Source organism: Apaloderma vittatum, unplaced genomic scaffold (assembly GCF_000703405.1).
Source record: "Apaloderma vittatum isolate BGI_N311 unplaced genomic scaffold, ASM70340v1 scaffold22317, whole genome shotgun sequence".
Lineage (NCBI taxonomy): Eukaryota > Metazoa > Chordata > Aves > Trogoniformes > Trogonidae > Apaloderma > Apaloderma vittatum.
In genome coordinates, this window is record NW_009725929.1 from 1 (window position 1) to 13,785 (window position 13,785).

At 38.4% G+C, this 13,785-nt stretch overlaps 1 protein-coding gene across 1 annotated transcript; it reads right to left on the bottom strand.

The window, feature by feature from the left end:
- Window positions 1-4,930: 4,930 nt before the first annotated feature.
- Window positions 4,931-13,565, bottom strand: LOC104276697 (glycogenin-1-like). Its single transcript, XM_009873109.1, has 7 exons — window positions 13,430-13,565; window positions 11,586-11,760; window positions 10,166-10,328; window positions 9,479-9,605; window positions 8,385-8,607; window positions 7,096-7,236; window positions 4,931-5,145 (listed from the first exon to the last, which is right to left on the bottom strand). Exons 1-7 carry the CDS (start codon window positions 13,432-13,434, stop codon window positions 4,984-4,986), a joined length of 996 nt encoding a protein of 331 aa, XP_009871411.1. The 5' UTR covers window positions 13,435-13,565; the 3' UTR covers window positions 4,931-4,983.
- Between the last annotated feature and the right edge of the window lie 220 nt (window positions 13,566-13,785).

Sequence of the window (13,785 nt, forward strand, 5' to 3'; positions counted from 1 at the left end):
AAATCCCTGTAAACTGGAGCAGAGATGAAGCTTTAAGACCTCAACAGTACCACGAATTTGGCTCCAAACTTCAAAAACTCGAAGACTCTCCAGTTCAGCTTGTTCTCCAAGAAAGGCGACGCATGGAAATGGACGGATTCCAGGGAGAACGGACGGATTCCAGAGAGAACGGACGGATTCCAGAGAGATTGGCACTGGAGGAGCAAAGCCAGAATTCTGATGTGTACACCCCAAGATGGAGGGTTGCACGTCATCCCTCCACTGCTGCCCAGCTCTGGAGGCTTCTTAGTTCTTAGCCCAGAGTTTCTATGATGCGGGCATTTTGCTCAAAGCGTTCTTCTGCCCTTGAGCCATGTACTAAAACCTAATCCCTATTTCCAAGTTTCTTGTTCTTTTAGTCCACTCCTAGCAAACTCACTTCTCTTAAAATGCATTCTACCTTGAATTTATTTTTAGGTCGTTTTATAATATTTTTGGAAAAATAAACAGGTTTGGAAAAGCAAACAATTTATGGAGGCTTGTAAAAAAAAATTTTAAGCTAACCAAAACATAAACCTGGTACCCACCTATCAAGTGCGTTCAGTTTTGTTCCAAGTATTAAATACTATGAAAAGGCTTCAAAAATCATATTTCTCTAAACTATATCAGATCTTCTGTTTCTGATAGGACACATCTAAAGGAGGACCACCTTTATTTATCATGGTTCAGAACCCTCTATAATACCATAAAAGGGAACAAACTTTTCTAAAGCAGCCAATGTCATGCCACCCTGAAATAAAAACTAATTTTTAGAAGTCAATTATACATAACCATATTTTTTTTAACTACCTTTGCTATAATTGTGGCATGCTGTTATTACAAACTGAAAGTTCATACCAGGATGCAACACGTTGCTTGAGTGTCACCCCTTTTAACTGTCAGCACCAGACAAACTATTAATTTATGAGCCAGCCAACTTAGGATGAACAGAATTTCAGCTGAAGCATTTTGCAATCAGCATGCTGAAAATGCAGACTATTTCTATGACTAGTCTTAACTGATGTATATTTCTGCAGGCTATTAAATGCATAGCAGTCAATTCTTAAATCGCATTTATAGGGCTGATTTAAAAAACAAACAAACCAATCAACCAAAACACCACTGAAATAAAATCCCAGAAGAAAACTGGGGGCAAAAAGCAATCAAACATGCAAAATATTTGTTCCACTGACTGACTTAATACCTTTACATAAAGGTAAAGATACTAGAGATGTGAATTAAGAGGCCCATCTCAAAGTCACGTGAATCAGAACAGTTTCGATTAGCGAAACAACAGAACCACATCCATTAAGGAGTAAATAGGCAGGCTGCTGCAGACTTCTTTCTGTTGAACAAGCAGCCATTTTTAGGAGCAGATAAATGTGTAAAGCTACCTGCTACTAAACCCAGCCTCCCATTCACACACAGTGTAAAAACTCCCACAACTAGATTTATTTATTTTTTCAACTACCAGCCTTACAAAACAACTGACTGACAAAACAGCTGACTGAACCAGAAAGGCAATGAAAACTTCTTTCCCAAGAACAACCCAGCTGGAAAGGTCCTCACAAGACAGCAGCCAGTAAGTAAAGTGGTATTTCAAGAACAACAATCTCCGTCTCCCATAAGCTAGGAAAGTGCATTAACCCACATGTCTAAAATTTTCAAGAATTTTCCTTGTGGCACACCCACACTATCTCCTGTTTATACATGAAGAGCACCCAATAAAATTGATGTATGGCAAATAAAACTACCCTCTAAGTCTAGCTATGAGTAACTCTAAGCACATGACAGAAGTAAAATCAGCATGTTTTGTTTTAAACACAAGCTGCCCTCTTTAAATACATTGTCTTGCCACATAGCAATAGGTCAGAGTCTGGCATTTCAAAATCCTTACAGCTGCTTCTCAGATCACTAGGGCTTAAACATTACTGACAAAACTCCCGGTCACACACACACAAGCACAGACCAGCCAGGAAAAGATCTTCAGTGATTCTCATTTTACCATGTCATTTTTCTCCCCTTTACATTTCACTGAGGTTATTTTTCTACGCTGCCTTCCAAACAGCCAAAGGGAAAATATGTCTTGCTTAGGAAAGAATGGTGCCACCAAAAATATCTCGTATTTCTTTACTTTCTTTACCCTGAAAATACTTGGTGTTATACCAAACTTCAGTGTAGAAGAAATCCCAGGAGAAGCTTGCTAAGTTGTTTTTCTTCCAGGTCACCTTTTGAGTTAGCAAACCTCAACGCTATGGTTCATGGCAACATGCAGCCCAAAACATCCCCCAGACTTGCTTATGACCCCAAGATTTCAGAATGATGTCTGTAATCATAATTCATAATTGGGCAGAATGCTGCCCAAAGCACAGAACTTGCAAATTCTGGATTCACTTACAAGATCTTCACACTCTGGTGACAACAGTGCTGTGCTAGACTCCACTACAGCACTGCATAACTTATAGGTAGTTCAACATTTTTTGTGTGAAGACAGTAAAAAAAACCTCAGGCAGGGTTTTTAACCACAGCTATACTTTTCCATGAAATACAATAAACCAACCACTGTCATACTAAGGGATCTTAAAGCTTATAATCATGTATGTATGAAGAAACAATTAAAACTCACACCTTTTAATTCTGCTCAGCTGGCAGTGCTAATGTCTCAAAAGCAATTTAATAACATTTTAAAAAAACCAAAAACATTAAAGTAACCAGACAGCCACAAATTATACTCCCTGGCACAACATAACCTGTAACCCTGCCATCATCTGATATGCACATGACTTCATACACCCTTTCCATTTCTATTTTATTTCCATGACAGTAACATACTGTATTTCTTTGCAAAACATTGTTTTCCACACAGAGTACATATTAACACTTCCAAATGTATTCCTTCTACTATATAGATATGCCTGTTTTAAAATCTTTCAGTTACTGATTTCATGTAGATAATTTTTCTCCTGTAATCGAATTAATGTGCCCAGTAAGATCTAGTAATTACTGTAAAAAGCATAGCTGCAGGAAGCATGAGTTCATATTGTTTACTATAGTTGTTATATAGCCTTCAAACATCGTCCAAATTATATTAACAACAATGTTTATAAACAGAGAGCTTTTTCAGAAGTGCATGAGTTCACTAAAGAAAACGGGGATAAACCAGCAGATCTGATGCCAAAGGAATGTGAGGACGCTGCCGCTGCCATGAACCCCGCACGGCGCTACCCTGCTCCACACACAGCAGGAGGCAGAACGCCCGCCCTAACATGGGAGAGGCAGGTGCCGAGGGTTCCTTTACCACTAGTGGAGAAATTGAGAAGAATCATCTTCTGGACATCTCTCTCTCTCTTGGACTTCAGAGATCCTCAACTTGTAACTTGAAGCTCAAATGCAGCAGACCCACCAAAGAGATTCCCGCTTTAAGAATGCTTAGAATAAATGAGATATAAAGAACTAGTTAACATCAGAAATACCCAACAGAAGTGAAACTGTTCTGGATATTAGAAAGTAATTCTAAAATACTCAGAGATAATTCTTCTTTCTTTAAGGGACCTTTTGACTCTTTCATTCCTTTCCAATTTGTGGAAGTTATTCCCTGCTCTCCCATCCTTTTTGATGATAGAAAAGGAAACAAAAATTCTTCTCTCCTACTCTGCCTTTTTCTCCTCTAGCATCTATGGCAATCCCCCTTACGCATAACGTTACATGATTGCTTTTTAAACAGAATTCCCAAGTTATAGGTATATCTGTACCAAAACTGGAGACATACTAAGACTGAAACAAGTTTCTAGCCCTGCATCGGCACTACAGAATTCTTATCCTAATATTGAGTGGCACTATGAAAAACTGTGTTGAATCCATTGCCATATTAATGTGCTTGTCAAGCTTCTTCCAAAACATTTCTTTCACCTTGATTGTTAAGACAAACTTGCTGAGATTAGGCAAATTTAAATACTCAAGTTTGCAAAGCAATCCCTCATGTCTATCCTTAATATAATGGAGTCTCATCAGTAGATTTTCCTGGAACTACACTCAGATTTGTTAGTTCCCACATGCAGCTATTGTTTAAAAGATCTTCAAAAGGCCTGTCTACCAGAACAAGTGCCAAATATGTTTTCAGTTGCACTCAGACTGCCTGTGGTGTGGGGCCACCACGCTAAATGAGAACGCCTTTGTCAGCTGCAGTTTGAAGTATTGTAAACAAATTGATGTAAAACACCAGGTTTACACCATCGTGTCAGCATTTCTTCCCGACTACGCAACTCTGAATATGCAAGTAAAGCTAACAATACTAAAAAAAAACACTACAGCATCCTATATGATCAGTCTATCTTCAGAGTTTTACACCACTCTTCTTCACGCTGGTGATGAAGCTGAACAGCTTCCTATAAACAGGGAGAACATCCACTAGCGATCTCAGACAAAGGCTGAATTTCCTCTAATCCTTCAATGAAAAAGTTTTGTTTTGGACTCCTATGAGGCCAGGATTTCGTCTCCTCACTTTTTTCTCACATTGACTGTCTAACACCATGGCTACCTTTGAAAGTTTTAACCTGTTTTCAAGAGTAAGGTTTTCGTTTAAATAGCTTGATAGCATCTTCTAAAAGTAAAAGTACATTTGAAATAATCTCAACTTGTAACATGTTTCACACTCGTGACTGTTTCTGTGGAAAGCTATGGGGAGGAGCAGGGCAGATCGATAAACACGAGAGCTCAAACTCAGAGGGCACCACTCGTAATACTTCAGAAGGCACGATGAGAGAACAATGGAGACACACACAATAAAGATGAGGCACGTTCAACGGTTAACAAAACAAGAGTTTGTTAATCTTTCCTCAAAGCACACAAGGAACTATGTCTACCTCTAACTTTTGGGTCAAATAAACTACAAAGATAGCCAAGTATTCAAGGATTGCATTTATAGAGGAAACATAGATCATAATGGCCATTACATCACACTCCATCTTAATGTAAAAATGCATCCAATTTCTTTTTGATATGTTCAAAAGAATCTTTCCCCATATAGTCCATGTGCCCTTCCTCCCACTTTCTCCGTTCATCTTCTGGACTTGGTTCTTCTGGTTTGAAGTGAATAGACAGCTCTGAAACAGAATGTGTGACCTCATCCTGTGGGAAGAAGCAGAACAGAGGAAAACAGTCATTTGATTGTTCTTGTTTCAGAGCTGTGAAGTTAAGCCTTAGATTTCAAACTTCTGCTTTGTACAGTCCCAGTCAAAAAATATTGAAACATTCATTCTTGTTTTGATAACGTGGTCTCATTTTCCCATGTTTTTACTGCTTGTCATAGCATCTTTGAATACACCAAACATTTATTTTGCTTGTCTTAACTCATACCTTGGCATACTCAGCAACAACACAATAACAATATTACAAATATGGCCAGTTTAGAGAAGAATATCCCCTACAATAAAGTGTAACTGTGTATTTGTGCAAATACTGTCTTCAACAGGCTGCCATGTGAACACAGGCTCCTAGAATTTTTATAATTTGTTTTATCTGACCTCCAGTGAGGTCAGTATTGTTTAGATGTGAGAGACAGCACCCACATAAACCACTTCAAAAGATCGACACTGTGCATTACACCAATAACTAATTCATTCCCAGCAACAGTCCAAAATTGTGAATCCAGGTTGAAGACCAGGTTATCATAGGTGCGCAGATGGGAGACACAATTATTAGCAATAGTTTCAACCACATAAAGGAAAAACTATGTTCACGATTGACCAATCCCAGTAAACCAGGAATATCCCCAAAATTATAAACAGTAATAAATATGAAATATAACAAGGACTAATTAAGGCAGCTACTGAAAACTTGCTTGCAGTATGACTCCAAGAAGGCAAATAACTCATCTCATATTCTAAGCAAAACTGAAAGAAACCAGAATGGCCTTCCCGTGAAGCCCTCACAAATGCAATATAAAGATGTTTCAGAATAGAACTTAAAGGGCAGGAATCAGTGCCTTAAACCACTTAAATGCCCTGGAATAACCATTACATCTCCTGATTTGGGACAGATAAGGCACAGGACTTGCCTTACCCCACAGTAAGGTATTTCAAAGAGCCAACGTAACACTATACGCTTACGCAACTGCATCCTTCCACATTTATCCCCACCTGGGTCTCACTCTGTACATGACTTTAAACACGAAGAAACACTTTAAAGGGCATAATAACTTATTCTTAAACTGCAAACAAGTTTATTCTTAAGTTATAGAGCTGGAAGATATGCAATTTTCCTTCAGCTTCTCCACACTCAGAGTGGAAAAGAAAGGAAGAAGTCTATTTTTACTTTAGGGACTAACTATAGTGTAAAGGGATGGAGCACTGAATACAGTAAAAACTGCATCTTATTAGAGAGTAGTCCACAAGTTACAACATCAGATGACATAAGAACATTACTTTTATTTTCTCCCTGTTGTACCTGGCTGTAGTAGGGTTTATTATACAACAAGTAACTATTTACACCTGCAGAAATATTGTGCTATTATGTCCAACTTAATTTCTGCATAAAATAAGGGGTGTCAGTGCAACAGAAACACCCAAAATACAAGAGTGACAGAAGAACCAGGACTCCTGCCGTGTTCATCAGTGGACTCTTTTAAGATGCTTCTTTTTTGCCTAAATCACAGAAATTTGGGGAACAGTTTTCCAAGTCAATAGTTCTGAAAGAAAAAAAAAAAGTTGCTACAGAGGAGTGATAGAAAGAATTATAGTTTGGACTATATTTTTTTGCAAGAGTATTAATTTTCCAAAGATTAGTAACAGAATTTTTCTATCATATTTTAATAAGTACCTAGCAACTTTCTGGAAGTAATCTCACAAAATTCAACGCAAACTCTTTCAACCTCTAGGCAGATAATCCACGTGTGACTAATGATGAGTGAAAATAGATACTCTTCAGACCATTTCTGATGCTAGCAAGAAAATCCAATAGCTACAGCTAAATTGAAGAAGATATAATCTCCAAGATCAGAAGCATAATTAAAAACAATAATCTCATTTTAGCGTATCATTTTACTTTGTTACTGCATATAGTAATATACAACACACTTACAGCTTTGACAGCGAGTTCCTCAGACGAACACGCTGTGGCATGTACTTCATAGGTCTGCTCTGGAAGGACAGGCATTTGCAGTGAATTGGCCACGTCAGGACTGACCTTTTTCAATGTGATTTCAACTCCATTGAAAGTGTGCTAACAAAAACAAAAACATCTCGTCACTGAAATGCCATTTTGCAGGAAATCATTATCTTGTTTCAATCCCTTACAATGATCCCAGCATTAAAGGAGTAAGCTAAGAAATTTTTAAAAAATTGGTATGTTGCAATTTAGAGTTTTGCACTCATAAGGATGTCAGCACAAGCAGGAGGTAAATCTAACAGGTATTTCCACCTTCATGTTACCGTGGCTGAAATATTTCCTTACGGCACCATTTCTTAAGAATTAAGACACGTTAAAGTATGAGATCAAACACTACCCATTCCTTCCTCTGCTTTCCAATTTGTCATGAGGTTAACAATCCAAATTCCTCTCTGGGGCTTTGATGGTAATTGTACAAGTCATCTTATGGGACTTTGAAATTAGTTCAATGGCAGTAATAGTCTAATATTTTTTTAAAAATAATAATTATTTATATATGCATAAAAGTGATCTACATTGTCATGTCAGGACACAAAATTAAAAAAAAATATACTTTTCCTACTCATTACATTGTGAAATCAAAAAAATCATTTATTCATCAACAGATTTTTTATTCTATTCATGCAAACCATACATTGCTGTACTTCTTTGCAGAAAAAAAAAAGTGTAAAGAGTTCAGTAAATGCTTGAGCACTGAATGTAACATATGAACACTGAATGTAACATCCTAAGTGTAATTAACACTGCCTTTTCAAATCTGACTAATTTGTTATGATCCTCATAAACCAAATTATAATGCAGTTCTGAAGAGGTAAATTTTACTGTAGTTCAAGAGCTAGTTTGACAGTCTACATCAACTTAACTTTGAAAAGTCAAAAGTCTATTTGTTTCACAGTCAGATTATCATCTTCTCTGGCTAATTTGTATCATACTTCATGTTTAATTTGCTTCATCTGTACACACACATTCCAGTACAAACTTTTCATGAAATATGAAGAGAGCTGGGCAAAATCTTTGGAAAGGCAACAGGACAAAAAATCCTTCCAAATCCACCAGTTTAGATGCATCTAGTAGCAACTGCTGCTACTACAAGTCAACATATACTATGTTTTTTTCATTTAATTCCTTCCTCTAGCAAACACATAACTATTAGAATTTTTGCTGTGATTCCAGCATATTCCCACTAACTCCTTATTAGTTACCTTGCACTCCTCAGATTCAGATTCTTCCATCTTTTGTAGCTTTTCAAACAAAGGCAATACACTGGCACTGTATATATTCCACCAGAGGGCAAGAAATGACAGCTGATGGAAAGATCCAGAGGTGGTGCCATCCTGCGTAACTCTCTTTGTTTGAAGGTTATATTTGTAGTTCCACGGCTTTGTCGCTCCCAAGAAGTGAACAACTTTGGCATCTCTACCAAAACTACAGAGATTAAACATACAGGTCTAAAAATTTTGAATATTTACACATATATATTAGCCTATATAAGATGCTAAAGAAACATGCTTACACTTACTGGTGAAGTAATTTTAACGTTTTGCAAAAGCAACACATTCTATGTGAGTACACATTGAGTATTTTTTCTATCTTATCAGCTTAAGCCATCTTGTTTAGCATGCAGAAAACAAAAGGTTGCATTGCCATTTGCTTCCAGGTGCTGAGTCAAGTAGAAAAGCTCACGAAGGAAAATTACAGGCTCATGCAGTACCATTTCTATTCCTTCTACATACTCTGTTCCCAAACAAATAAATGCCACTTCAAACACTGAATCAACAAAATTTGTGATTACTGATGTCATATTAAAAATTATTAATAAATATATTGTCCTAAGTTCACCTTCTAGTAAGAGTGTTTTGTGCAACTGGAGCAGTATTTCACAACACCCTAAATCCAACTTGCCAGTAAAGTTTCCTAACTGCATTGTCTGAAGCCATGTAATTACTAGAAACTTAAAATAAAAATCAACTGTCTCCCATAGAACTGACTGGAGAAGATAACAACATTCAAAATAAAGCTGTCAGAGCCTAATGCTAAAGTAATCTACATCTTTTCAAATACGAGAAAAGCTTCTCTGACACTAAATAGGCAGTAGCATAGCCAGCTCTGGGACTCTCTGTGTTCAGTTGAAAGACACTGTTACTGCATTTTGGCTTCTACTGCATGATTTTTACATAACACCATTTCTGGCTGCCACAATTTATAATCAACAGAATATGTCATTATTATTCTCTGTTGTAACAGAATGTTAACAAACTACAGAGGTTCACAGTCAGTCAGATGTGTTACTACTTACTGATTGAAAGCAGGTACGTAGGTGTATACAGCACTGCTGCTTAAGTTATAGAGGAAAGGCAAGTGTTTGCCAATATCTGCTGTTGCCCAGTTGCTGAAGAAGCTGTTCAACAAGCCTTGATCACCCCCTAAAGAATATATAATACAGTATTACGATAATTATTCATAAGCTTAAATTGATGTCAAAATTTCACATCCAAGGATGGGAGTGAGATCGGTGTGTTCACAGGACTGTGACTTGGACTCAACAACGTGGCCATGTGAGCAAGTTCAAGTGAATAATACCTGATCCACACCGGTGCAAGTTCAGTCTAAATGGCAGTCCTACTGTAATACATGAAGAAAGGAGTAGGAAAGGGGTTTGGTCTCCCTCAGGGCAGAAGACTGAAGATCAGCTGTATTTCTCTCTCCTAAACCAGACAGCAAAATTAAAACTTCCTCAGCAAGGCTCAGACAAAAATGTCCCTTTGTTGCCCTTTTCTGGGAAGCACAGTCCACAATAACTCAATGGGTCTTAAAAGGCAAAGGTGTGCACCTCAAATTTTTGCGAGGGCACGAGTACGTAAAGCCCAGAGAACTCCTGCTTTGCTCTACTCTCTCTGCCTGACAGCAGGGCAGCTACAGGAAAACATCTCACCGAGAAGGAATCTAACGTCTTGCACTTCTTCCCTCACGCCCTGCCCCTTACCATCAAAGCTGCCGTGCTCAGCAGCAAACCGGAGCAGCAGGTTGTAAGTTTTCAGAGAAGGTCGGAACACAAACACACCGCTATTAAAGCAGTCGGGCCAGCCAGAATCAGGAGCTGCGGAAAACTCCTCTCGATCAAACAATTCATCAACATTGCAAAGCACCTTTCAGACAGTAGGGAAAGAAAAGAAAAAAGATATTAGAGCAAATGTTTTCCTAGAACATGAGGAGCTAAACTCAGTGCCAGTGGATGCTAGTGCAATGCAATATATGCTGGGGGTCAGAACCTCTATTTTTAATACAATAAAGCAGCATTAATTGTGGTTCTCTATAATTTCCCTGAGAAAAGCATAAACCTTGGGAAATTATTTCATAAACCTCGGAGATGCTCCAGAAGGTCCCTTTAAATAGCATAACATAGCGTGAAAACAGACAATTTTCTTCTTTCTTAGCTCACTTTCCCAGAGTTCACTGTTGTCAGTATCTGCAACATAACCAAAGGAAAGCTGGGAATCCAAATAATTTGAGTTAGCAACGCACTGACTAAAGAGCTAACAGAAAAAACATCTCTTGTTACCAATTTTCTAATATAAGTTACACTTAGAGGTTTGCTTTGGTTTGGCTGAGTTTTAAGCTTCACAAGGAAGTAGGAAAAATCTAGCAGGTTGAGGCCAATACATTGTTTTAAAGTTAGTGGACAGAAAACTGTGCAGATGCTGAAAGTCTGGACCCTACCCACAACTAAGCCACTGTGAAAAGCAGGAGAGGAAATTTTTTTGAGGAGAAAGATTACTTGATTGAATTTAAACAAAAACTAAATGTTTGTCTTTCTCCTTTAAGTTTAATGTAATGTAAAGCAGGAAATCATAAGTCTCTCCACCTCACTCCCTGAGAAGAATAACTTGATTTAGTTTCCAATTCAAATACAATCCTACTGAATGAAAATGCATCCCAGTCTTCCAAAGTGAGCCATCTAGGTGCAGGGGAAGGCTGACATGGTTGTCCCTGCCGAAATTATGGCCATTTTTATCTCTATTCCTCTATTTAAAAAAAAAAAAAGTCTAGAAACATTACTTATTTCCCCCCCTACATGTTAAAACTGGTTTTCCTTCCTGACTAGAATAAGTCCAAACAAAATTATACGAGAGATGTATTTTAAACATCTGTTGAAAGCCCATCTGTATACAGTGCATCGGTGGTATGTTTTGAAGATGGCTCTGAGGCTACTCTCCAGACACAATTTATTTCTATGCAGCTGGCAAAACCATGAGTATTGCCAAAAAATGCCAGCTGGAGCTCCTGCAACCTTGTGGCCACCAGCAAATCTGGTCACTTTGGGGGCTGCCTGACAAGGAAGCATCCCCCACTCAGTGTAGCTCTGAGACAGACACAAACATTTCCAGAGCTCCCGCTCTACTCACCAAAGTGTCTGCATCCATGAAGACACATTTGCTATAATGAGTAAGAGTCCAACAGTGAAGCTTAGTGAAGGTGACACCCAGTTCTGGCCTCTGCATCAGAGCCAAATGGACGGAGTCCGCACTGTCAAGTGCGTCCACCTCGATGACTTCGTCAAACACGCTGTGGAGGACAGACCTACCAGAGGGAGCAGTGGAAAGAAATCAGAGAATTCAGAGAGGTTCACTAGACTTCACTTCCAGCACGAGAACAGCGACAGAAAATACCACACTTATTCTGACAATAATGTGTTGGTTAGAATGAGAAGTCAGAAGTTAAAAGTCCTTGTAAACAGTCTGCTGAAGGGACAGCTATCAATCAGGCCATAAACCATCACCCCAGATGCACCAGGTGCTGAATGGAGGAGAAATCAATCCTTATTTTGGTTACTCGATCTCCTATAGAAACACCAACAGAAATTAAAGCAATTTTCATCCTGCACAATTGTCTCTGACAGACAGCAGCAGAATTGCACAGGATGTGGCATGCGCTGCCAGCGCACTCATTTCCACCTACTACCCAAGTAAACACAGCTTCAGAATAGCCCCTTTTTAAAACAGGAGATAAATATTTGCTCGCTAGTACAAATTGTGTCAAATGAGACTTGTAGGAAGACATCGTTTTTGCTATGCATAACATTCACGGGAATTTTACAGGTTATACCAACGGAGATATTTTTCCTTCAAGACACAAGAAAAAAGGACTTTTAAACACAGCTTATTGATTTACATTACACTATTAACTACAGAGTCCTGGATGTCATAAACACAGGAAAAGAAAAGCCTGTGCTGATTATCCAGGTTTCAGAGTCATTACCTTTTGCTTGACTGATCCTCAAGGGTCAGGAGTTAACTGGGAAAGAATTAAGGGTCAGTACGGTTTTTAGAAATATAGAACAGTGAGGTACGTTTTTAAAAAAATGCTATTCTTGGTTAAAAAATATGAAGGGTTTCCCCCCCTACACACTGAGTGTGGATGGAAAAAACTGATGGACTTAGTATCCACCAGTATTCCTGGGTTCTGACAAAAATCAATGCTTTAAAACACCTGTAAAAGTAGATTTCTGTACATCACAGATTTAACATTACAGATTTTCTGCAATCACAGCAAAAATGGAAAAGTATGTTTCCTGAGCCAGATGCCTAATTTCACATGGCATACAGAAATCAGAAGCTAGCACGCTTTCTTAGCCAGAGCAGAACCAAGAGTTTGAGTAGCTATGGCATGTCACGTTTATTTTAACAAACACCACAGTATTCCAAATAACAGGGCTTTTGTAGTGCCTGTAAAATCACAACCCAAATTGGAAAGTGACTAAAGAAAACATTAAAATTAATTTCTCACCATGTTAGCTGTGCACCAATATTTTAAGATTAGTCATCTGCAACTGAGCCCCTAGGTTTTTAGAGAGTTCTAATGTTACATATGGTTATCAATCTTGCTCTTTCTGAAAGAGAAACACTTGGGGATGAAAAAGAAAACCAAAAAGGCCCAGAAAATCCAACACTAGTGCCTTTATCTCAGCTCAAAAGCAAGACACTTAAATCTTAGCTCCCAAATTTTCAGCTTACCTTCCCAATCATGGCCTTAAGACACCTTCCAGCTACTAGCTCTACTTCTGCAAGTGAATTCTTATTAGGCTTATTATCTTACCATGGATGTTACCTGGGACTCCCCTCAGAAATTGCTAGCCAAGGGGGAACTTCTAGACATAATACTGTGAAATACACAGGAAGTTTCTTAAAATCTTTCATGCTGTTGTTTAGTCTTCCATGTTATCAACCTCCAAAAATTCAGGAATCCTTACCTCATCCCACTGGAAACCTCTGCTGTAATTAGTACCACCAATTTTCTAGATGTCGTATGGTTCCTCAGTGACTGTCCGAGAACCAGAGCGCCTTGACAGTAGACGTCATCAGTAGCAAGGGTCACAAAGGCTTGATCCGTTACTGTGAGTAAATATTCAGAAGAGTCACTTTATGGCTTTAACATAAGCTCTTTTGGCAGGTTCCTACAATCTCCCTCTTGCAGCTAACCAGCAGGCTGCAGCTTACAACAACCTGCTGTTCCTGTGATAAGCTCTTCTCTTTCCCAAACTCCCCCAGAAGACACAAATGAATAGAAAATCCAGTGAACGTGACTGCAGAACGTACGGTTCTGAAA

Excerpts from the sequence above, each read along its gene's own strand:
- LOC104276697 (XM_009873109.1), bottom strand. Across the intron at positions 10,329-11,585 it reads TCATGGATGCAGACACTTTG|GTGCTTTGCAATGTTGATGA; the intron begins GTGAGTAGAGCG and ends ACTGTCTGAAAG. Across the intron at positions 5,146-7,095 it reads AGGAACTCGCTGTCAAAGCT|GATGAGGTCACACATTCTGT; the intron begins GTAAGTGTGTTG and ends TTCTTCCCACAG.